General features: G+C 34.7%; 1 protein-coding gene across 10 annotated transcripts in view; it reads left to right on the forward strand.

Moving 5' to 3' along the window:
• NKAIN2 (sodium/potassium transporting ATPase interacting 2) overlaps positions 1–26,396 on the forward strand; it is a 1,029,496-nt gene that overhangs the window by 292,615 nt on the left and 710,485 nt on the right. For 3 of the 10 annotated variants that reach the window (XR_005196899.1, XR_001819115.2, XM_017508800.2), the window contains exon 2: positions 20,470–20,533. The exons of the other annotated variants lie outside the window; for them this stretch is intronic. Coding sequence is in view for 1 of the 3 variants with exons in the window: in XM_017508800.2 (XP_017364289.1) it covers positions 20,483–20,533 (51 nt within the window). In the remaining 2 variants the exon portion in view is untranslated. The remainder of the gene's footprint in view (positions 1–20,469; positions 20,534–26,396) is intronic. 10 annotated transcript variants of the gene reach the window in all.

Here is a 26,396-nt window from a genome sequence, read left to right on the forward strand (position 1 = left end):
GTATGTTTTCCCCCTTCATCATTATATTTAAAAAATAAGGCGAGATTCTTACAGATGAAAGATAAAATAAGAGATAAAGTTATGTTTACCCAATTTCCCTGTTCTGTCATAAAGGCAAACTGAAATAAATTTAAATTTCACTTTTTAGGTAGAAGATGGTCTAAATGATATACTCCTAGTTTAATGGTTGAAAAACTAGAAGCATAATATGCTATGTTGAAGAAAATACACATATAATACACATAATGGATAATATTTATATACTTTTATGGTCATAGGAATAAGAAAATTGGTTATCTGATATATGACACGCCCTTTAGAGATATTATCCCATTTAATTCCTGTAATCTTATGAAGTAGAGATATTATCTGCTTTTTTAATATGATTAGAAGTGTCAGGAATTTAAGTAACATAAATTCACAATTACATAACTTCTAAATATTAAAAATGAAATTTGAATTCAGGTTGCCTGACCTGAAAGCACAGACATTGCTTTAATCACAAAATTGCACTCTATCTAGATGGGAAGAAACCCAAATAACATTCATGACACTGGATTTGACATGTTACTTAATTATAAATACCAATAGAAAGACATTGTTCAGCCTTTGCACCTTTTTATTTTTAAAAACCTTAAAAGTCAAATTATTCTTGCTCAGTAAATGGCTGTATGAAAGAAATGCCATTAAAAAGCCGTCTGGAAGGGAATGAGGTTAAAGCCGCGGCTCTCAGGAGGAGCTGGGGGCATGTTGCCTTCCAGGAGACTTTTGACTATTGACTGTCACAGCGTATGTGGGGTAGGGTGGGTAGGGAGTGGTGCTACTGGCACCTAGTGAGTGGGGCCCAGACATGCTGCTGAACACCTTGCAGTGAGCAGAACAGACCACAGCAACAAAGAATTATCCAGCCCAAAATATCAATAATGCTGAGGCTGAAAGAGAGGGTTAAGGCCTTTGTATGGAGCTCACACAAAAAGAAGTAGGGAGTTCTTTTTGTCCTGTTTGTTTTGGTTTGGATTTCTGTTGGATTAAAAGATCGGTTGCTACCAGTATTACTGCCTTCCAGGATATTGGTTGTCTTCTAACAAAGACATCTTAATTTTAAAGACCTTCATTCTTGTGATTGGAATTTTAAATCCTGTTTCAAATTAAGGAAATGTTCTCTTACGTATTAAAATTGAACATAGTTTATTCTTTACTGCAGAGATTTCTTCCTCATTCAGTACTTGACAAAGCCACTTATTGTTTCTTATAAGATTTCCTGATCCTTGAGACACAAAGCAATGCTTGAGTGCATCTTTTGAATTAGCAGATTTTTGAAAGTGTATGCAAGATGAGTAATGAAGTTAGAAAGTAATTTAAATCTAAAAAGAACTCTATTAATGAAGTTTATGTAGGACAAAAATGGTTTAGAAGATACTATTCTTTAAAAAGATTGGTTTTATCATGTCTGAAGAATATACAGAGATAAAATTTTTTTCTTTCAGATACATATGTGTAATTTATATCATGTTAATATATTGAATTTAACATTTATTTAATGCTTAGTGTTTACAAGGAGCCAACAGACACATTTGTCAACATCTGCAAATAGCAAGATGTTCCACAGCAAATAGAATTGTTTGTGTGAATGTTAATGTAAACCTGTAAAGTAGACAACTCTTTTTGAGATGCGATTTTATCAGTATTAATATAAGAGGTTTTCTATCATACATTTACCTCATATGCTGTACCTAAAAAGTGAAAACAAAAATCTCTTGCTGCAATATGGATATTGATGTCATAATCTGACAATTTAGATAATTCTGCTTTGTTAGAAGGAGGTATTCAACTCAGATGCAAGCTTCTAATAGATGTGGGGCCCCTAGAATTCTGGGCCATTTCTTGTCTTATAGCACCTTCCCTCTATTCTCTGGCATATTAATAGCAATTTCTCCTTTCTGATCAGTTTCACAAACTTCCCATTAGGCAAGGAAGCAAAAAGAGGCTGTCTTCTTGGCATTTGAGGGTGGGGACAAAATATATGAAGACAATTTTATATCCGAATGAATTATTTTGCCGCGAGTACTATGTTTACTGGTACAGTAGAATTGCTCAAATATTATATTAGCTGGTAGATACATTTTCCATTGTCACAAGACCGATTCTGGATGCCATACAATTATTTAATACCCAAAAATGCATGGGTAAAGCCATATATATGTATTTCAAAAAGCAATAGCACACGGTACAAACCTGTGAGAGAAATGGTCTATTAGATCATTTTAAAGTTGGCATTTTAGGCCCCTAAGATGGACATTGAAGTACACAGGACTGATTCAGCCATCTGGAGGCCTGAAAAAAAATGATTATTATCCCTGAAAGTTGTTAATCTCTGAAAATCTGCCAAACACCTGAAGAAAAGTACTAGGAGACTGGAGCCTCAAATTGAGACCCAAAATGCTATATTGGTCACCATTCCATTTTAGAAAGCAATCCAGCTAAAGGAAAGATATCATTTAGGGATAATGGTTTCAAGAGTAAATCCTCCAGGAAATCAGGCATCTAATTAGCTAGATTATTTGCTAGACACAGAATATCAGGAGTATCATTTCTTTTTATTTAAGGAATACCATTTCTATTTATTGTTATACTTCTTGACAAAACAGGGTTTTTTTTGTTTTATTTATTTATTTATTTATTTGGCTTGTTTATGCCGTTTTTTATCTATGTACTTCATTGGATTAAGAACCAACCTATGTTTCAGTTAGTTGTGATACACCTAAAATATGTATGAGATAAGAGAGCTCAGAATGTGACATAAACTAAGATGTAATTCAGTATTTCAGAACAATAACTTCTTGAATAATACCATGCTGGGCTCATGGACCAAAAGTATGTGACTGACTTAGGTGAGACAAGCAGATGTGGATGTGAGTCCTTGAGCACAGAAACCTGCTCAGTGAGATAGGGAGAGGAATGAAGGAAGATGATGTGGCCGCAGAGCCCAGATACAACCACACAGTTTAGGTGCAGGTTCTGTCAGACCAAACTTCCTGGGGTCCCAATTCTCAAAGTCGTCCGTACCAATATATTAGAATACACAGAGAATATCCAAATGATGGCTCAACACTCACCCACGTGGCAAGACTTCTACCAAGAGACGTGACAATTGTGGTAGCAGATCGAACTTCAAGGAACTGGCACGGGCCAGATAAACTCACCTGAGAGGAGGTAGTGGGTGGAATATAGAATGAAACAGTCTCTTAGCACATAGGTAATGGAGCTGCCAAAGCACAGGAAAAGACCAGCATGATGTGGTGTGGGGACCTCTGCCCCCTTCACTGGTATGGACCATCTGAGTCACCTTAGCAACAGCTTCCTTGATCTGATGGCCATAAAAATGCCTGTGCCTAGGTGCCCAGTGTTGGGTTTGCCACTCTGACTTCATTTCAGGCTTCAGCTCCCATCAGAAATGAAGGGAAAGGAGTTTGGACACAAAGGCTTTCAGAAAGTGGTAACTTACCTTGGAAACAGAGTAGTCTCATCCAAAAGGTGAATTTATATGAGGTGCAAAGGAAGATGGAGTCTGGAGGTGGGGTGGCTTTCTGGGTAAGCAGTGGTACGATGCCCCAAGAGGGGAGGTTGTGATAACAGTACAAGGCATTTTCTTATGTTTGTTGGTGGGCTGTTTCTGTTTTAGATTCATCTGTATTGATCTATAGTGATGCTCAAATGAAGTATGTGGCTCTGTGTACAGGACAATTCCCTGAAGTATGTCCTCTTTTGTGAATGCATTTTGCTTCTTCAAAGAGCCCTTTGTAACACTTCCACATCACATCGATTTTTTCCTTGTTAAAAATTTTGTAATGCAGCTGGAAAAATGTAATTGGCTTTTAAACAATCCTTGCTTAATGATCTCTAAATGTTTCAAATATGTAACTCTTGTTTTTCTAAAACATCTGTAAGGAGGGGAATCTGTTGCTTTTGTTTTTCTTCTAAAAGGCCTAACACTGTATTTGTCTACATGTGATAAAAAATCTTGTTTTTTTGATCAGTCGATTATCTGCCTAAATCAAAAATCTGTCATTGACTGGGAACATGTATTAATTGTGTGACATTGTACTCAGAAAACAGTAGATTGAAAATCCATGACTAACAGTTCTAATCCTAATTCTGCATAAAAATTTTTTGTGAACTGAAAAAATGATTATTAGATTACTTATCTGTAAAATAAAAATGCCGTAAAGGGTTTGCAGTTAGAATTGCTTTTATATGAAAGTAAACTTTTCATATACCTAGACAGACTGAAATGAAAGAAAACTAGATCTTGCTACTGGTCCAATTTTGAGTAAGGTTAAAAATAATCTACACAGCAATTTGATACCATGAAAAATGAGTGTGAATCAAAAAGAACTTTCCTTCATATTATCAACTTGGAAGCGTTTGCCCATGTTCACATTAACTTTTCTAGAACACCAGTGAAAAAGTGAACTATATAGTAGTCCTGTGCAATTTGATAACTATATCTGCATCCTGTAGAGTCTGTTACTCTAATACTTCATCAGTATCTTTAGTGTTATAACCTAATTAGAACTATCTGGTGAGCATATTAGGGTTCATACTAATGATCATCCCGATAAGTTAATTTTGTTCTAAATGAGATTTTTTTTTATCTCTACTCAGTTCTACAGTTACTGCACAGCATTAATCTATAATAGCTAAGGGAGGTCACTGGCATTTTTTTCTGGGTAGCAGGATGCCCCACTGGTCCAGTGCTATGACACAGGTAGCTAGTGTGTATGTTTGGACAATATTCCCTCCTTAAAATCCACCTGGATGCACTAATTTATGTGGAGGCTGAGCCATCTCTGGCAGTGGAAAAGACAAGACTTTTGTCAACATTGGAGTTTGAATAGGTACAACATATCTAATTGGATGAGGTTGTGAGGTACTGTGAAAAAAGCAAGGTTACAGGCAGGGATGAACTCGTCTTAAAGAATGAAGTCTTTTATAGTCAACAGGGTGACATAGCTGTGTGTGGCAACAGGAAAGTGAACCAGGCAGGTATAAGTGTTTGAGCAGGAAGAAGCTTATGTGTCCTGGGTGTGGGTCCAAGTATAAAACTTCTAAATCATAGCGTAGCAGCAAGTGTTTGCCTTTCAGAGGAGCTTTTGTGGACAGGATTGGCTGACAGCAATCCTTGCCTGACCTAATCTGTGGAGATCTGCATGTCAGTGGGTATAGGGGCCCAAATGATCCCCTGGGGCCAGTGGTAGAGTTAAGGTGTGGTTATAAGAGGAGAGTGGCAGCGTCACTTTTTGTATTAATGGTGGTGACAGCCCAGCAGGTACAAGGACCTGTGCAACAGTGGTTCTCTGGCCTTCTGTCTAGGAGAGAATGATCAATCAGACTGTAGTCAAGGATAGAGTGTGACCAAATAAATGGGACAGAGAGAGACATATATAAGAGACTGGTATCTCTGATCTCTGGAGAAGCACACATACTTTTGTATTCTAATGTAGATTGATTTTTAGGAAATGATGGATTTAATGTGGTCATAGCCAGTCATCTCCAGTGTTGTAAATGACAACCAAATATTTAATAAAAATATAAATCCAGCCACATCAAGAGATAATTAATTTACATAGTCACAGGATTCATCAATGTTTCATTTTTCTGATATTTGTTAAGGCCAAGTCATCAGGTTGTAAGAGGGAATTCGTAAGGACAGAAAAACATAATGGTGCCGCTTCCTTTGCTATTACATGCAAGTAACAGTGACAGCAAACACAGCCTTTAGATTTGTCAACTCACTTAATTCTCTATGTAACCTTATGAGGAAGGTGATGTTCTGTTTTTGTCTGTATTTTATATACGGGGAAATTAAGGCAGATTGAAGTTGAGTAATTTGTCCAGCAAATTCTACAGCTAGCAAATGGTAGAAAAGGGATTTGAACTCAAGTAGCATATAATTACCCACCACGTTATGCCCACTACTGGGAGTAAAATGCTATGCTAAAACATGTCATGTGACCAATAAATGGAATATTCATTTGAACTTTATGGCACTTTTTGACTGTGTTTAAATAATTTGTTTAAATCAAGATTTCATCTGAGTTTCCCTACTACATAATGCTTGTAGAGAGTTACAGTGATGCTAGTTTACATGATTGAGTAGTTGGTGGCTTCTATTAGCAGGAAATTGATGACATGACAACCTGGAATGAGAAAAAGGGTTGAAAACACAGAAAATTTGTATTCTTTGAGAGTTTATGATTTTTTGTTTTTATTGTTAGGGAAAACACTGTATTATTGTAGTATGTTTTAATTAAAGGTGAAATAAGATAGAGGGGTTTGTATCTATGATATCATATTGAGACAAATTCATTTAATGGTATCAGTGCAGCAATCGATAAATGCTTTGATTTTGTACTAAGATGAAAGTCTTACTTGGATAAAAACTTACAGAGCTGATTTTGTTACCTTAGGAAAGGCAGAATGATTTAAGCTTGGCAAATCTAAAATAAGTGTTCATTATTCTATTTAGATAAGCTGGAGGTATTTATCTGGTGATGTGCTTTATGACTGTCCTTGGCTCTGTCTTCCTCAGCATTTTAATAAATAACAGAATGAGGACATTGGTTGGTGAGTGATTATATTTATGATCCATGAATTCACTTATGCAGAAATTCGTATTTACAGAGTACCTTCTATATGTGTCAGGCACTATCTTAGGCCATGAAATGCAACAGTGAACAAAATACAAAAAAAGCATTGCCTTCATAGATTTCTACATTGAAGTGTGGAAAGAATCACCCACACACAGAAAAGACAAACAGTATATACCTTATCAATGACAGGCACTGTATACTATGTTAGTGATAGGCACTGTTAATAAAACAAAGGAATAAAGTGGGTAGAAAGTGCCGAAGGTTCACAGTTTTTAATAAAGTAGTCAGGTAAGGCCTAGGGAGGTGTTGACATGTGACTAAGGCTTCACAGGTGAGGAAGTACATTATTTAGATATGTGGGGGAAGAGAAGAGGGTACAAGTGCAAAGGCCTGAGGCAAGAAACATCAAGTGTGACTGGAGCTAAGTAAGCCAGATGTGATGTCAGAGAAGGACAGGGTGAGGCCGGACCCACAGAGCCTCGCAAATCATGAAAGATGTTGGCTTTACTTGTGGGTGAATCAATGAAGCATTTGGAACAGAGCAGAGGTGTTACATAGCTTCACTTGTTTTTTAAATGGTGTGATTCTAGTTGATAGGGTAGAAAACCAATTGTAGGAGAAATAAATGATAGAAGTAAGGAGAGCTACTACAATAATGCAACCAAAAGGTGATGGTAGCAGTAATTATTGAGATGGTAGCTCAATTTTTGGATGTTTGTTTATCACGGAGGTAGAATTTAAATTATTCATACTGTGTACCAGGTACTGTTTTTTATGATGTATTAGGGTTGAAAAAAACCACTTAACCTGAGGTCTGTAGTCTTAACAAATATTTCAATGTATAGTACAGTGTTGTTAACTATAGGCACGACGTAGTATCCAGATCTCTAGCACTTACTCATCTTGCATAACTGAAACTTTACACCTGTTGAAAAGAAACCCCATATTTCCTTACCTCTTTTTCAACCTACAGCAACCACCATTCTACTTCCTGCTTCTAGGTATTTAACTATTTTAGATTCCTCACATAAGCATCTGTCCTCTTGTGACTGGCATATCTGACCCTGCATAAGGTGTTCAGAGTTCATTTGTGTTATCACATACAATAGGATTTCCTTCTTTATTAAGTCTGCATAATATTCCATTGTATCTATATCACACATTTTTCCTACTCATCCATCAATGGACATTTAAGCTGTTTTCACATCTTGGCTTTTATGAATTATGTTGCAATGGACATGTGAGTTCAAATATCTTTTTGAGATCCCTATTTTAATTCTTTTGAGTAAATAACTAGAAATGGGATAATTGGATTATTAGTACTTATATTTATTAATTTTTTGAGGAACCCCCATACTGTTTTCCATAGAAGATGTACCATTTTACATTCCCTTCAACAGTGTACAAGAATTCCAGTAACTCCACATATTTGTCAATATTTTTTATTTGTTTCTTGGTAATAGACATCCTAATAGGTACAAGGTAATATATCAATAGGTTCTAGTTTACCTTTCCTGATGATTAGTGATGTTGAGCATCTTTACATATACATGGTGTTCATGTGTATATCATCTCTGAAGAAACATCTATTCAAGGCTAGTTTACCAAAGCCCAATTTTTTTTTTGGCCATAACAATAAAGCTATGTTAGAAATCCAGTCATATGACTATCATGGAAAGTATACTTAATGAAGAAAAAAGAGTTCAGATTTAACATTTTGTATGTATCTTTCCCTTTTTAAGCTACTAAGATCAAAATAATCGAAGAAAATGGTAATCCTTTAAAGACAGATATTACTACTTCCTCTAGCCTCAGGTTGTATTTTCTTTTTTTGTTGGATGTCTTTCAGTTTGCTTTTTTTAAATTAAACAAGTCTTTTACCTCCTTAGTTTATTCTTATATATTTTATTCCTCATGTTACTACTGTAAATGACACTCTTTGCCTAATGTTTTCAGATAGTTTTTCACTAGTAAATAGAAATGAATCTGACTTTTGCAGGTTCGTTTTGTATCCTGTAATTTTACTAAATGAATTTATTTGTTCTAACAGTGCTTTTATGGAGTCTCTAGTGTTAAGCTCATGTGTCTAGATGTCTATAGACAACTTTAGTGTTGTCTATGTATAAGAACATGTATGTGTATATATATGTGTGTATATATATATGATCATGTAAAATGCAATTGGAAAATTTTACTTCTTTCTGTCTTTGATGTCATCAGTTTCTTTTTCTGGCATAATTGCTCTAGATAGAACTTCTAGTAATTTTCCGAAAGAAGTGGTGAGAGTGACATTCTTGCCTCATTCCTGATTGCAGAGACAAACTTTCAGTTTTTTACTGTTAAGTCTGATATTAGTTGTGGACTTTTCATATATCACTCTTATTAGATTGAGGTGATTTCTTTTACTTCTCATTTTCGACAGTTTTTATCATAGAAGGTGTTGAATTTTGCCAAATGCTTTTTGCGCATCTGTTGAGATGATCCTGTGATTTTTTTACCTTTATTCTGTTGATTTTCTGTATCACATTAATTCATTTGGGCATGTTGAACATCCGTACATCACATGAATAAATTCCACATAATAATCATCTATGCTCTCTTTAATTGACTGTCAGATTCCATTTGCTAGTATTTTATGAGAATTTTTTACATCTATATTCATCATAGATATTGGCGTGTAGTTTTCTTGTTGTTTCTTTATCTGGTTTTGATATCAGGATAATTGCTGGCCTCAAAAATTGAGTTTCTAAGTGTTCCCTCATTTTTTTTTCCCAACAGTGCATTAAAACAATATTTTACTATGATCAAGTGGAATTTATCCCAGGGATGTAAAGATAATTTCACATAGGCAAATCAATAAATGATGCATCACATTAACAGAAGGGACAAAAACCCTCTGATCATTTCAGTAGACACAGAAAAAGTATTTAATAAAATTCAACATATTCTCATAATAGGGAAAAAGTGTGTACTTGATTAAATGGTTGTTGCTTTTTTTCTCTTTTCTTTTTAAAAATAATTTCAACTTTTAGATTCAGGGGTGCATGTATGGATTTTTTACATGGATATATTGTATGATGCTGAGGTTTGAGGTACAGATGACTCCATGTAGTGAGCATAATAACCAATACATAGTTTTTCACCCCACATCTCCCTCTTCCCCCCTTGAGTAGTCCCCAGTATCTATTGTTCCCATATTTAAATCCAAGTGTACTCAACGCGTAGCTCCCACTTATAAGTAAGAACATGCGGCTTTTGGTTTTCTGTTCCTGGATTAATTTGCTTAGGAGAATGACCTCCATCTGCATCCAAGTTGCTGCAAAAGATATGATTTTATGGCTGCATAACATTCCATGGTGTTTATGTAATGCATTTTCTTTATCCAGCCCACCATGAGTGGACACCTAGGTTGATTCCATGTCTTCACTTTTGCGAATAGTGCTGAGATGAACATGCAAGTGTATGCATATTTTTGGTACAGTGATTTATTTTTCTTTGAGTATATACCCAGTTCTCTCATTTTCAATTTCTTATTTTAAATGTTCAGTAGAATTTACTAGTGAAGTCATCTTATCCTGGGCTTTTATTTTTTGAGAGGTATTTGATTACTGATTCTATTTCTTTGTGATATGGTTTTGTTATGTGTGTCTCTAGCAATGTGTTCATTTATTCTAGATTATGTAATTTGTTAGAGTATGATTTTTTATACTAGTCTCTTAAGTGATCTAACATATGTAATACTCTGGAGAAAGACGCATGTCTGTTTGAGAAGAGTGTATTCTGCTCCTGTTTGGTAGAATGCTCTGTAAATGTCAGGTCCATTTTTTCTTTAATGTTACTCAAATTATCTGTTTTCTTATTGATCTGTCTGGATGTTGTGTCCATTATTGAAAATGAGGGGTGAAGTCTCCTGCTATTATTGTATTGTGGTCTATTTCTCCTTTCAATTCTGTCAATGTTTGCTTTCTGTATTGAGGTACTCTGATGTTGAGTGCACATATATGTTTATCATTGCTCTATCTTCTTGATGCATTGACCCTTTTATCATTATAAAAGATTTTTCTTTGTCTTCTATAATAGTTTTTGACTTAATAGCCCTTGTCTCATGTACCGCTACTCTTTTTGGTTATGATTTATTAATACCTGGAATATCATTTTCTATCCCATTCACTTTCAGCCTATGTGTGTCATCCTTAAATCTAAAGTAAGTTTCTTATTCTTTTTTTAATCCATTCCATCACTCTGTGTCTTTTGATTAGAGTGTTTAATCCATTTAAAGTAATTATTGATAGGAAAAGATTTGCTATTGCCATTTTGTTGTTTCTTATTCTTCTTATAGTACTTTTGTATGTCTTCCTTTCTTGTTTTACTTTGAGTTTTGCTGGTTTATATTGTTATGCTTCGATTAGTTTTTACAGATTTGTATGTGTGTGTGGTTACCTTGGTACTTACATAAAACATCTTACAACAGTCTATGCTGATTATTTAAGTTTAATTGCATACAAAAACTTACAATTTAACTTCTTCCCCACAACATACTTTGTTATTATTTTCAAAATATATTCATAATTGTGTTTGTATCTTTATAGTTTTCAAAATAATTTTTTCTTTTAACTTTTATGCTAGAATTAAATGTGTTTTACTCACCACCAATACAATAATACAACCTTTATATTTGTTTATATATTTACTTTCCTCAAGCAGTTTTATACTTTCTTATGCTTTAATGTGGCTATTTAATGTCTTTTCATTTTGACTTAAAGAATACCCTTTAAAATTTCTTGTAAGCCAGGTCCAGTAGTGATGATCTTCCTCAATTTATTTTGGTTGGAAAAGTCTTTCTCTCTCATTTTTGAAGGACAGTTTTTGCCAGGTGGAGTATTATTTGATGGCAGTTTTTCTTCCTTCAGCACTTTGAATATATTACCTCACTTTCTTCTGCTCTACATGGTTTCTGTTGATAAGCTTACTCATAGGCTCATGAATCTGAGATGAATTCAAAATTCTCTGTTTGTCTTTACTTTTGATAATTTGATTAAAATGTGTCTGAGTGTGGATTTCTTTGAATTTATCATACTGATGTTCTTTCAGCTCATGGATATGGATGTTCATTAACTTCCCAGATTTGAGAAGGCTTCAGCAATTATTTCTTTGAATAAGCTTTCTGATTGTTTTTCTCTATTATCATTCAGAGATTACCATAATTTGTTTATTGGTCTATTTGCTGACATCCCATAAATTTCTTAAGCTTTTTTTTACATTTTTTTCTATTTTTTTTTTCTTTTTGCTCTTCTGAGTTATTTCCAGTGACTTCTATTCCAGTTCACTAATCCTTCCTTCTGCTTGATCTAGTCTGTTGCTGAACCCCTTTAGTGCATTTTCAGGCCACTTACATTCTGCACCTTCATGATTTTGGTTTAGTACTTTTTAATATTTTCTCTTTCTTTGTTGAAATTCTTACATTGTACATACATTAGGCTCTTTACCTCAGCAAACAACCTCTTTAAAGTTATTTTTAATTCATTGTCAGGTTAACCATTTAATTAGCGTTAATTTCTGGAGGTGCATTTTGTTGTTTTGTCTGGAGCATCTTAGTCTGATTTTTTATTTTCCTGCACATTAGACGAAGCAGACACCGTTGTCAATCTTTACTGACTTGACCAGTACAGAAGGCTCCCATCAATCAATCTACCCAGGGATTCTGGTGGCCTCTATCAATTCTTTTCCTCACACACAAGGGGAAGTCTTTGTCAGCTTACTCTGTGATGAACTGAAGCTCTGGTATCTATAAGCTACTGTTTCTATTTTTCCTCAGGTGGCTAGATTGTGCCATATCCATCAGAGTTTCAGGACTCACAAGGCAGAAGCTAGTTGTTTCAGAAGCCCTGAGATATTGTAGCATTGGACAAACAGGTCAATTCTTTCCCTTCCAAGAGGAAAGTTGAGAATTGGGATTCTTTTTGTTTATTTGCTCACTCTGTGCTGAGCAGTGGGGAGGATCAATGGCATATACCAACCTCAGGTGTTGCTGACATTCTTCAGGTGTGTAGATTATGCTGTGCCCATCATAACTTCAAGAATAACAAGACAAATGCCAGTTCTCTGCCTGCCAGCCTCCCACCCCTCACCACCTACCCCACTTTCTTGGAAGTGCTAGGACATTGAACATGTGATCCAAGCCCTTACCTCTCCTGGGTGAAACCAGGAGCTTGGGCATCTCTTTCTGATCTTAGGGAACCACACTGAGAGAAGGGTTTCGGTGAGATGGTGTTTCATACTCTCTACCAGCTCTAGTGAGTCTTGTTTTGCATCCTCCAAGGGTGCAGGAACCTTTCGATTAGTTTCTGATTTCTCACACAGGGAATTCTTCCATCAGTTGTGGCTGAATTGGTATGCTTGTATGAAGAAGAAGTGTCCAGGAATTCCTATTCTGCTATCTTGCTGACATCACTCTGCTACATTCTTGTGTAATTAGTTTTGTAGGCATATATTTTTATATCTCTTGGGTAAATACTAACAATTATATTATTGTTGGCATATAGAGTAGGCATGTATTTAACATTGTAAGGTATCTTACAGCTTTTCAAAATGTTTTATTTTCATTCTGACTAGCAGTCTATGAGATTTCCAGTTGCTCTGCATTCTAGCTAACATGTTGTGTTATCAGCCTTTTTAATTTCAGGAATAGTACTATGTGTGGAGTAAAATTTTAATAGGGTCTTAATTAGCATTTTCTGGATATATTTTTATGGGCATTGAGTAGGTTTATGATGATTGGATGTTGTTTCTAGGGAAAGAGCAGTAAAAAGGATGGCACTAGGGACATTTGGCCTTATCAACTAAAAAGTAGTATTGTCCATTAACAGAAATGGAATGACTGAAATATAGCAGGTGGGGACAGGGAAAGGAATATAAAAAATTCTGTATTAGGCATGTTAATTTGATATTCCTATTAGATAAGTTCAAGTGGAGATGTCAAGTAGCAAGTTGACTATATGAGTGTTTAGTTCAGGGAAGTATCTATTTAAAGATCATCAGGATATAGATGACAGTAAAGCCGTGAGATTTGGTGAGATCACTAAGGGAGGAATTGTAAGTAGAAATGAGCTGAGAACGAAGCCCTGGACTTTTCCATAATTGGACACATTAAAAGAAACCAGGAAAAGATTTCAAGATGAAGTAGCCAGAGAGGACAGAGGAAACATGAGAATGTGACACTCAGAAGCCTGAGAAAGGAGAGCTTTCAATTGAGAAATAGTGATTAACTGTTCCTGATGTTACCTAAAGGGAGGATTCTACTACATTCTTAGGGAACAAAAGGTTGTGGTCAGAGGGTGGGATGCTTGAAGCTATAATTATATTCAGTTCTAGTTATTAGTCATGTAAAGGTCTATAGAATGATCATTGAGACAGTGGCTCTATTATACTGAGGGACAAGGTCACAGGAAGAAGAAGTTCAAGAGACAGAAAGGTCAGTTTGTTGGAAGCATGTTGGAACAAGTGATAGGCAATTGGAAAAGCTTTTTAAAAATGTGTGTGTGTAAATGTGTGTGTGTGTGTGTGTGTGTGTGTGTGTGTGTGTGTGTGTGTGACAAGCAAGAATAATAGGCTAAATCTGTCAACATGTCATTTAATAAGATTAAAGGAAATTTTGTATTTAGGTGTAATATATTAAAATATCCGGGAAGTAATTATTTAACATTAGGCTACATATATGGAATTTAATGGATTTAGTTGACTGTGAATTTAGTAAAGCTTTGCCAATTAGATTCTTAATAATGATTTCCAATAAATTTTTTCAAAAAGGACTTACCAAAACATGGTTAATCCTTATCTGTATTAAATAATTTTAGCAACCAAAGTAAGAAAGGCTGCTTCTCTTTATGAGCATGGGTCAGCCACACCTTAAATGCCATGCACCTTCACATATTCTATACAGAGCATGTCAAAGGAAGAGAGAATAGGATTATGAGTGAAGTTCAAGCCTTATCACATGGCAATAGTGTTATCAGACAGACAATTTCAAATATTTCCCTTGAGGAAAAAAAATAAATTAAGGAAAAATAAATGAGTGGCATTTTGTATTCCTCCCTGAGCAGTAGTGACAGGAAAATGTAGATACCCCCCTTCTTGGCAGCATTAAGAATTTTTATATTTTAGTGATTGATAGCACTGCTTCAGCATCAATGTAATTCTTAAAAATTTTTGAAAATCAGTAAACGAGTTAACTTTATGGTGAAGACATCAAATTTTATGAATTCTAAAACATCATCAATTATACCATATACAATTATTTTTTGTTGCAAACTGCAATCATAATTATGATATGGCTTCACTTTTAAAACTCATTCTGATTTCAGAAATATTAAAATATAAAAAAGGTTGTTGGTATATATTAGTGATGTGCAGCAATTAAAAACTAAATCTCCTCAACTTTTCATTTTATTCAATAATTTGTATTATTCAATGTTGGTGTCTTAGTATGCTATGTATCTTTCAAATAATCCAAATCCACAAAAACATATTTTTGAAAACACAGACTTTTTACTAAATATCAAATTCCTTTTTATACAAAATATTATATTTGTATTATAGTTAGAAGACTGCTAATGCTTCCCCTGAATAACTTTTCAAAGCATGTTCAGCTCTTAGAGATCAGTAACAAAATTCTCATTGGGTTAATATCAGTTTTTCAGATAAAATGTTATTCTTCATTTGCTGCACTGATGCCATTTCTTTTCACTATTAGTAACAAAATTGAGGCTATATAAAGAATATGTTAGAGATACCATATATCCTAATTACTCCACCTGAAGTACCTTCAGCAGTTTGCACTAAGTTGTTCTTTTGGCTGTGTTCTGAAGTAGCTCATACCCTTGTACCTTCTGGTTAATGGGTGAATTTTGTCAGTGCATTCTATCTTTATTTGTAAGAGTTCTTCCTTGAAGTCAGATTAGGCTATCAAGGGAACTGTATGCTTCTAAGATGTTTGTGTAATGTTGATTAATGTGACAGTGCATTGTAACTTTATTCTAATAATTCTTTATCATTTAAAAGCATCTTGAATTCAAGATGCTTTAACTTTAATGCAGATTTTCTTACGAACCATCCTAAAAACTTGGTTGCAATAATACTGCTGAAAGAACATTGGTTTTGTTTTACGTGAATATCTTCCAGAAAGAGAGACTTGAACCTTAAGTAAATTTAGTGGAGAACAAAGAAGTGGCACTTCAGGAAAGTGCTATGGAGCAGCTATTTCTAACATCAAAACATCTGGTAACTTGCAAGCTTGATGGTTTTCTAATTATTGAATACCAGCTACATGTAACTATAGCCATTATATAATCATGTTTAAAGGTGAGAGTAAGGAAAGTGGTAAAGATCTAGATAATATGTAATCTTATTTAATTCATGTTTATGAATGATGCAGAAAAAAGTAAGAAAAACACTAGGCCATAGATATACACTTTCATAGAAAGCCAAGTAGTGAAGGCATTTAGTACAGATCATTTTGGAACCATATACAGGAGAATACAAGGACTGATGTGAAGTTCTGCTTATTTCTTAGAGTAATTAGCTATAAAATCCTTTTTTATTTTGAATTATTAACCTTTCTCATTATTTGCCTTCCCACCATCAAAGTCATGAGACATAAAGGTGGGATGAATTAATTTCATTTTTTTTCAAGAGCAAATTTGAAGTGAATTCAGTTTTGGCTAAGATAGAAAACTTTATTTCATAGAAAAATTCTCTGGGGAGGTCCAGGAGAAAAATTAATATTGTATTTGCATACCATAGTTAGGATCACAGATGAACTTCAGTGGTACCCAATTACCTATATCTAAGCAAAAGGCAAAGCCTTCCCTCCTAAATGATCTGTTTGAGACATTTGATAACATCTATCTCAATATTTTAGATTGTCCAGGAAGCAATCAGCTTGGCAAAACGGTCAGCACAGACATATATATATATATATGTCTATGCAATGAGACACATATATAAATGTATATGCTGTGAGACACACAAACACACGCGCACAGACACACACACACACACATATATATATGCAATGAGACAGAAAGCTGACCTAAGCATCTTCCTGTGTTCTACCCTATTCTGATTTTAGTTGCATCAGTATAATTCCATATTGGCATCATTCCCTCTTTTACTTTATTTTGCATCGCCATATAAAGCTACTTTTAAGGTGTCTACTCCATCCTAAATCTCATTTGATCTCTAAGTAAAAGTTCTTAAAACTATCAGGACAAGATGGTCATACCTTAGGAGGTATCCTAGCCAAACTAAGTGTATGTGGTTTTCTCTGTCCTCAAGATACAGCCCTGTAGTTAGCTGCAGATTTTTTCAGCTGAGGTCTTTGTGATGTCAGAGTATTTTATTTCATTCTTGTATTCTAGAGGTTTAAACTGAGCCCTGGGGATAAGGCATGATGCTGTCAGGGGCAGGAGTTCAAATATCTTTTCTTTCAGTTCTTTTTCTTTATAACTGATACTCTCATTTATTTATATCCAATCTTAATTTAAAAAGAGGTATGGCTAAAAATATGCACACATTGCAATTACATAAAATGAATTTTAAAATAAGAATAAAAAGGAAACAACACTAGGAAACTCAAATGAAGCCAAAGGTAAATTTAGAAAGTAGAAAGGGATGCTCTGCAATGTAAACAGGAAGATTGCAAGTATTATCTTTAAATAATTTTTTTTCACTTCTAAATGAAGAGAAAACAAACCATTACAAGAATTGAAGTGGTCATGCTATTAATACTAACTAATACCTCAGGAGGAAACAAAAATTTTGCATTTCAGTTCTCATAGGGAGCACTGGGATAAAGTTAACAACATCCTCAATGATACCCTCTCCAGTGAGTACAATACAAATTATTGTAGGCATTTTCTTATTGTCTACATTTAATATAAGCCCAGAGGTGACAGCAACATGAAAACTCAGTAAAAAGCACTTTTATAAAACAGTGATCATCTGAAAACAGCAATCTCTGAGGACAGAGGACTATAATCATGTCATTTTGTTCCTGGGATAAAAAACTTAGAATATATAGAGCAGTAAACTGGCAAAGTCATCCTGTTTAGGCCAGAGTAAATATTTTGGTTTTGAAGGTCATATGTTATCCATCTCAACCTCTTAATTCTGCCTTTTTAGCATGAAAGCAGCCATAGATAAAGTGTAAGTGGATGGGGGTACCAATAAAACTTTAAACAAATAGATAGTGAGCCAGATTTGGTTCACGGACTGTCGTTTGCCAAATCTGATCTAGAGAAATAGGTTTTTATTCACATTAGAGGTTCATCTAGTTTGTAACATCTCAGAGCAAATTTTTAATAAATACTTGAAAGCAAAGATTAGAAATTCAAGTATATCTCTGAAATTAAAGACCTGAAAGACATTCTATTACCATTTAAGGGTACCATATGATATAGCTCCCCAACCAGAAAGTGATTGATATCTTCATTTAAAAAGTAAAAGATTTACCAGAGCTACCTTACCTCTGATTAAAGAAGGATGAATGAGTGTAATTAATTGGGGAACATTTCCCCCTCACCCCAAAATTCTGCATTCTACAGAACAAATGTATGTTCATATGTGACTCATGGAAAGTATAATAAAAAATCATGTGCACCTGGAAATGATCACCCACCTACCAGATCTGTGAACACAAGCAGGTTTTCTCACCTATCTTTAACGAAATCTCCTTATCAGGAAATTGGACATAATAATTTATTCCTCACAGGTCTGCTATGAGGCAAAATGTTTAGCCATTAGATGAATGATTCATATGAATTAATAGATCATAGTTTGGGCCCTAAAGAATATGCCAGAACTCCCAAACTGTTGCATACAGGACTGCACCCAACTCATAGATGTATTTGCTTTGTCCTGTGAAACATAGACTGCATAAGCATCTGCGATGCAAATGAGAAAAAAAATATGGTAACTTTATATGAAAAAAAATAGATTTTAGGGAAAAGAAAAACAAGTAGAAGATCTGGCTGCCTTAGGCCTGCTGCATTGAATGAAAACAGACCGTGTGAGCAAGGCATGTGGCCTCCAGTGTGCACAGCTGCTCCTGGACACCTGTCACCCTGGAGCTCAGACTGGGCACTGCTACCATTCACAACCCAGCTCGTCCTGCTGTGTTGCTTTAGTAGTGTCCCGAAGAAACAAAAATCCTTCTTGGTCCCATGTATATGTCTTTTTCTTTTGTATATCTGGTCTGCATCATTTTTTTCTATTATGTGGCTCTTGTGAGGATCACAGAGTAACATAAGTCAGGAGGTTAATAGTAGCTCTGTGATAAAGGAATTCTCTAGTTAGGTAAGTTTAGGCATGCTTAAGGAAGCAAAGAAACCAGGTGTCTTCTGTGTGCCTCTCATTATCTTTTAATATATTAATGAACAGTTTCAGTTTCCAAGATAAGAGTGCACTATACAGCGATCTCAAACTCATTCTAGAAAATACAGTATTTAAATTTTTATTTTAATGCCCTATACATCATGGTCACTTAGCTATTGACCACATTTTTCCCATGGAACATGGTTTGGAAACAATGCTATTAAAATCCTCATAGATCTTGTAATTTTAAAATAAGCATCCCAGATATATTTGTTGCGAATGGTATCCATCAGTTACCTGATAATTGAACCTACTTTATAACATTACTGGATAATAATAGTATCAAGAGTAATATAGGTAAGATTTGTTGAATACTTAGAGGCAACAGGTAAGCACTTAGCTAGATTATCTTATTTAATCTTCACAAAAATTCTATAAAGTGGATTCTCTTTTCCCTCTTCTATAATGGTAAAAATGAGGTAGAGTGAAGCTAATATCTTGCTGGTCACACAACTGCCAAATAAGGCAACTAATGTCTTTTACCCTTACTCTTAGCTGCTGGACTTCACTGCCTTGACTTAATGCAGTAAGAGTTGGAAACATATACTCCAAATCATATCTCAATTAGGTTGATCTTGGATTTGTTTCTTCCTGTATTAATCATATATAAATATAAACTGCCTGTTGAAAATCACTCTAGCTCTTAAATATAAAACCTTAATAAAAGTAGAAAAGTATATGTTAGATTTAATTTTGTATTTGCTGGAACATATGGCTGGCTAATTCAGTAGACTCAACCAATTTATAAGAATTAAAAGGGAGAGGTCATGAAACTTCTTGCTTTTTGATTTTAAAATAGTGTACTATTTGATGAGGGGTTTTCTAAAGAAACTGATACTCGTGGTTCTATTAAGGCACAGATTTCTTCTATCAGTCCCAGAGCGTACTGATTAGTCTTAAACTGTTCTCTATTTAAAGAAAGTGAAGGCCAAAAAAGAACATTAAAAGCTAAACATAATGTTCTGAAATCTTTTCCACAGACTGATAGAAATTTAACAGTGCTTAGTAGAGAAATAGATATGCCTAAACTCCCTTTGAACTCATGTGATCACTCCTCACCTTGCCCTGCCATCTTGTGTATAATTTTGCCCCAAGAGGTACAACCTTTTAATTTACTAAAGGGAAAAAATATGACACAGTGTTGAGACGATTTTCAGATCTAGGGGTTGATAGAATGAAAAAGAAGTTAAGTTTTTCTAGGTAGTTGGTAAAGGGCAAGGGTTGGTAGACCTGGGAAGCAAATTAAGATTCCAGCATGCTGTGAAGTTTATTTTAGAAGCTCTAAATTATGTGGGTCAAATTCCAAGCCTTGTTGAATTAGTTGGGGTTGCCTTTAAATGGGTCACCCTCTAATCATGCCTTATTTGTCCCTCTGGTGTATTTACAGGTACTGAAGATGGATGGGGATCATTAGGTATCTCTTATTATATTGTCCCACAAATATCTTAACCGTGAGTTTTTCAGAGTAATATTTTTCCATTTGTGTCTACAGGGTAATATATATTTGAAGAATTCATGACCATACCTCAATGTTCATGTTTCACTGAGATTGTTTCATTTTCATCCAGAAAAAAAGATTTATTTTATGTAAATAATGTATATTTTTCTGGTTCTGAAAATGATGTAATTGAAGACGACTCGGAAAATGTTGGTATGAAATATATGACTTAAAGTCACCCAATAGCACATCTACTTCTAATTACTTAATTTGAATTGTCTATTCTTTTGATTTACATATGTTTTTTCATGTAACATTGAGATCACTTAGTATATATATTTTTAATAATTTCCATTTTAAAATGAACATTGTGAACATGTTATCTTTAAAACAAGATGTTTAATCTGGGTAGATAAGAAAGCATATATTCAATAGTTTTATTCAATGAAATAATTGCTGATTTTGTGCAACTTAGTCTCATATTTATCCATGTTATTAGACTGACTTCAGAGAGGATAGTTTTATAGTCTGTAGTTTTAAGGGAAATTTATTGACATATAAAGCTCAACAAGAGGAAAGTAGACCTAATTATCATGTTTCTAACCTGTCTGCATTTTGTGATGCTGTATTACCATGAGCTCAGGTGATCCTAGATGCCTGCAAATTATAACAAATGAAATTGTACAAATTGCAATGGATAATAGCATGACAAATTTCATTGTATTTCTGAATAAAAAAGAATGACTCCCCATTATTTTAAATCATTGTCAGAAATTTCCATAAATTTACATTTTCTCATCAGTCGCTGGTTCTTAAAGTTTAATAAGATAGTCCAAATTGACAAAACTCTTAAGTCCTTGCCCCTTGTTGAAGATGTTTCCATAGCATGATGGTTTATTATTCTCTACTCCAAAGTATCTGGTATCTACATTCATGTTAAACAACAACAACAAACAGAAAGGAAAGAAACATAATAAGAGAATTGCATAGAATTTTTAGAAATTAATTTAATACACTTGATTGTAGCCAAAAGACGAAGAAGTGATTAGAAATTAATTTAGTTAAAATTATCTGTAGTATAAATCATTTGTCCTGGGGTTTTAATGTGTATTTTGATAAATGTTAGGCATCATATTTCAAAATAAGCTTCCTTTTTTGAGCTTTGTTATTTAGAATTATACCTAGTATAAATGTAAGCTGTTACTCACTGGATTGCTTAGGTACCTGGAAATTCACCACCTTTAGCCATTGGATTAATATGTTAAAGGTAACCTTAAAAACTCCTGGTGCTATGCAAATAATAGGTGCTCAGTAAATGCTTAACTGACTACATGCTGGAAGTCTTCTCTAATAGTCTCCTGAAAGGGGAATGGAAGTCTAGAACACTGGAGGGGAAAAGAAGGCAGGAGTTTAGGACAACATGTTTATGTGGGTGAGAGGGAAAGCCACGGAGACCCAAAAAGGAACCAAAAAGTAATTCTAGTATGTAAAGAGTAGATAATTCTTCTTTTTCCCACAGACGGTATTTTTTTTTCACACTAATTTTTGGTGATTTTCCCTTTCCTGATACTATGTCCTAGATATTTTAAGGACCTTAAGAGGTTTTTGCACAGATGTGCATTTGTTGCACATTCATAACAAAATCTAAGACTGTCATTTCAGAGATTTGTTTCAGTCATCTAGTGACTGATGAAAAAGATGATTTGGAACCTATTTTTGAGATTGGATGATGACATAATAAAGTAGCTTCTCATTTTAATTCTCATAATGACTTTGTGGTCTTAGTTATATTATAAGTAAATATTGACCTCCTGAATCATATACTACCAAATGGCAGGAACTGGGCTCTTAGCCTATTTTATCCTTTCCTCTATATAGTTGGATGAGTCAGAAACACTCAGAACTGCAAGGAGATACCATTGCATTTTAAAACAAAGTTGACTGCCTAATCAATGTTAAGAGACATTGAGAGAGAGAGAGAAATCTAAGACTCGACTTTGGTTAATTGGATTGTCCAGTTGTTATTATAATGCAGGATACTTATTCATCAATATCACTGGCCTTTCAGGATGAGCCATCACAGGCTTCTACATGCATTACTTTATTACTGCCTTTCACACTAGATGATGCAGCTATGATGCTGTCATACTTGCTTGATCTGAAAATGTTGACAATTATTGATTTTCTAAAGTTATGGTACCTATTAATCTCATGTTTTATTAATTTCTAATTTAAAAAAGCATGGGTTCATATGAAACATTACACTGGAAAAAAATATTTTTATTTATAATTGCGACAGAGAAATTTTATAGCACCTGCAACTGTCTATCACATATGCAGCTTCATTGTCTTTTTTTTTATTTTCAGTAGTTACCTCAATAAATCACCTATTTTTAATGTCAGTTATGAACGATATATAAATTATTGCTCTTCCAGTTACAACACAGCATTAATGGGAAATTGTTAATGGGAACTTGAATCATATAAAGTATCTAGAATTTCAAAATGACAAATCTATTATTTATTATGAATAATAGTCCTGTGGTTTAATATAGCTACTTTTTTTTTTTTTACAAATGTTAATCATTCAGCCTAATTCTTTGCACAGTAGAAGAGGAGAAAAATGTTAAGATAAAAATGTGAATTTTGAAAGATGTCTTCTATTCATTTCTACTTATGGGATAATTTCTCACCTTGCCAACCATAACAGAATAGAATTAAAAATAAATAATTTTTAGTATTATGCCCATCTTAGTATTATTTTTTCTTCTTTTTCTTATGCATCACTATATGATTTAGTAAGTATTGTTCCCCTGAGTCAAGATATGCAGATGATATTTGCTTTGTAAGTATTACGGAGGAAGGGGTTGATGGATCTGGACTTTTCATCATTGTGTACATTTTTTTTCAGTGTTGCCACTATCATCTTTTCCTGTCTGTACTTATAACTAGAGGTAATATCATAGAGTCTGCTTCTGCACTTATTCAAGTAACAGGTCTTAGGTAAATATGAATTTGAATAAGTGCACAAATTTCAGTGTGTCACCAAAAAATTATTTTTAATTTGATTGACATTTGCAAATAGGAGGCCATATTTATTTGAACATCACCTATAGATGAGTCATGTTCTACCTGCTGGGTTACTAACTCTATATATTTTTAAATAATAATGGCTATACAGGATATAGAAAAAAGTCCTTTAGATAAATAAATGTATACAAGAGTATATTTGATTATTTTATGAGGATTTTACAACAGCTTTCTAGGATTCAGTTACAAGTCAGTTCTCTCTCTCTCTCTCTCTCTCTCTCTCTCTCTCTCTCTCTCTCCCTGGGAGTCTGCATGTATAAACATACATGCACACGAGAGCACTCTGTGAGTATGGATTATTTCATTTTACCTGCATGAAACATTGTCTGTAGTGGCCATTGCTCTGTTCCTCTTTATTCTCTTCTGTAAATCTCAAATTACTCTTTAATATGTGTTTATGAACCATCAATTTTTATCTGCTCCATATTTTAAGAAGGCAAACACAGTTAAGTCAAAATGACTAATGAGATGGTGGGGAGAAGTATGGGCTGATAAAAATTAAATAGGGAACAAACGATTCCCCTTCAGAGCTATCATTTTAATATAGCCAATTATGAATAAAAAGCAGCTTTCTAAAACATTTCTTTTAATTAAATTTTGTAATAAAGATATATACCCCTCTGCTTTCCAAGCCACATGTTATCTATACTTGCTTCAGCAGGCACAAACAATTCAAGAGAAGTTTTAAGCTCCAGAACCTTTTACACAAGTATAGGAGTCTTATTTTACAGGTTTTTAAAGTGTAATGCATAGTTTCTGTCAAAACACAAAATCTTTGGCAAAAATCTACCATGTTTTCATCATGTTCTGTGAACATTACTTCACCTCACTTCTCTCGCCTGGCAACACCACATTCTCAGGAGAATTCACAAGCAACTCATCATCCTTCTCTGTTCCCTTCCAGGTCACACTCCCCTAGAATTCTTGAAGTGTTTCGCTCTGGGCTCATCATCACTGTCTTCATTACTACTCTTGTTTTAATTATTGGTGATTTCAACATTGTGGCAGATAATCTTTCTAATTATCTGGCTTCTTGGGTGGGCCTCACTGACCCATTTCTCTTCAATTATCTGTCCTTCATCCTAACTCAGGCACCCAGCCACGATCATTTCCTGCAACCACTCTGTATTCTCAATTTCAAATTGCCTAATTTCCATCCACAATATTATCTTTCTATCTTCCCGTCTCTAATACTTTAGCTCCAAAAATGTTTCAGTCACACCTGGAATCTAATTCTATTATGTTCCTCTTGTCCTCACCTTGTAGCAAATATGCCACAGTTTCCTAGCCCATTGTATTTCCTACTTAAACAGAAGACATTTTTTTCTTTATTACTCAAATCTCTGCCATCTCTCCCTTCATCCTTCCTTTCACTTGGCTAACATGGTTCTTGCCTCACTGAGAAAATCGAAAGTATCTTCGCAAACTTTTATGATCACATTTAAACATCTATCTACAGCTTTATTTACTGTTGATGAATTGTCCATGCTCTTATTTAAAGCCGCCTCTTCCAAATGTCTACTAGAACCAATCATCCCTACTGGAGGACACTGATTTAGCAATTCAGTATTGCCCAGTCCTTCATCATAGAGAGACAAATAGCTGGGCACAGAAGTTCACACCTGTATTCCCAGCACTTTGGGAGGTCGAGGCAGGAGGATCGCTTGAGCTTAGGCTGGGCAACATGGTGATATGGCAACATGGTGAAAGTTTGAGACCAGCCTTGGCAACATGGCAAAACCCCATCTCTACAAAAAATACAAAAATTAGCTGGGCTTGGTGGCATGTGCCTATAGTCCCAGCTACTCTGGGTACTGAGGTGAGAGGACTGCTTGAGCCCAGAAAGTTGAGGCTGCAGTGAGCCAAGATTATGCCACTGCACTCCAGCTTGGGTGACAGGGCGAGACCCTGTCTCAAAAATAACACAATAGACTTGCTCCTGAGTTATTTTTAAACATCGAGATCAGTTTTGCAGCTATAAAGGATGATATGTTTCTGAATTAGAATAATATGATATATAGAGAAGAAAATGTTACATAAATAAGTCCTGAATTATGTGTTATAGACTTACATTAGGGCATCACTGATGTAAGAACTATTCTGAAATGGCTTCCAGATAAGACTTGAGCTGTGCATTTATGGATGGAATGATTTTGATATGTGGAGAGGAAATTAAAGCAGCTGTCCCAGGCAAAAGAACACGACATGTGCATGTGTGCAGATGTACAAATTAGCTGGTAGAGTCAGGGTTCAGAGAGGAAACCTGACTAGTAGAAAGGCTTCATGAAATTGTTCGGAAAGAGAGATCATAGAGATGGATCCTAGGAACCCGTTTCATGATGGCCTTGATTTTGAGGTTGAATTAGAGATGACAGTAGAATAGTCATATGGAAATACTAGTTAATTTTGTGTTTTCAGAACTGAGACTGGATAATAGAATACACTGAGATTCATGTCTTCTTTGTTTTTATACTTAGAATCTTCCAAACTGAGTTCACATATTTTAGCATGGAGGAAAAAACACATTGAGGGCTTTGAGGCAGTTGGCTTGGTTAGCAGTGGGGAGAAGGCTGGGCACATCCCAACTTTTACTCACTCAATAAGTGAGATGCAGGAGGGACAGATCTGGTCAGCAAAGGAGGCTGTCACTGTGAGCAGGCTCACACTCAGATTCAGTTTACAGTTCAGCCAACTTTGGCTTCAAAGTATCAGAAGGAGAGAGAAGACCCCATCAGGAGAGTGAGGAGGTCAATGGTTGCTATTTCCTTTTTTTTTTTTTTTTTTTT

This window comes from Cebus imitator, unplaced genomic scaffold (genome assembly GCF_001604975.1).
Source record: "Cebus imitator isolate Cc_AM_T3 unplaced genomic scaffold, Cebus_imitator-1.0 Scaffold400, whole genome shotgun sequence".
NCBI classification, from domain to species: domain Eukaryota; kingdom Metazoa; phylum Chordata; class Mammalia; order Primates; family Cebidae; genus Cebus; species Cebus imitator.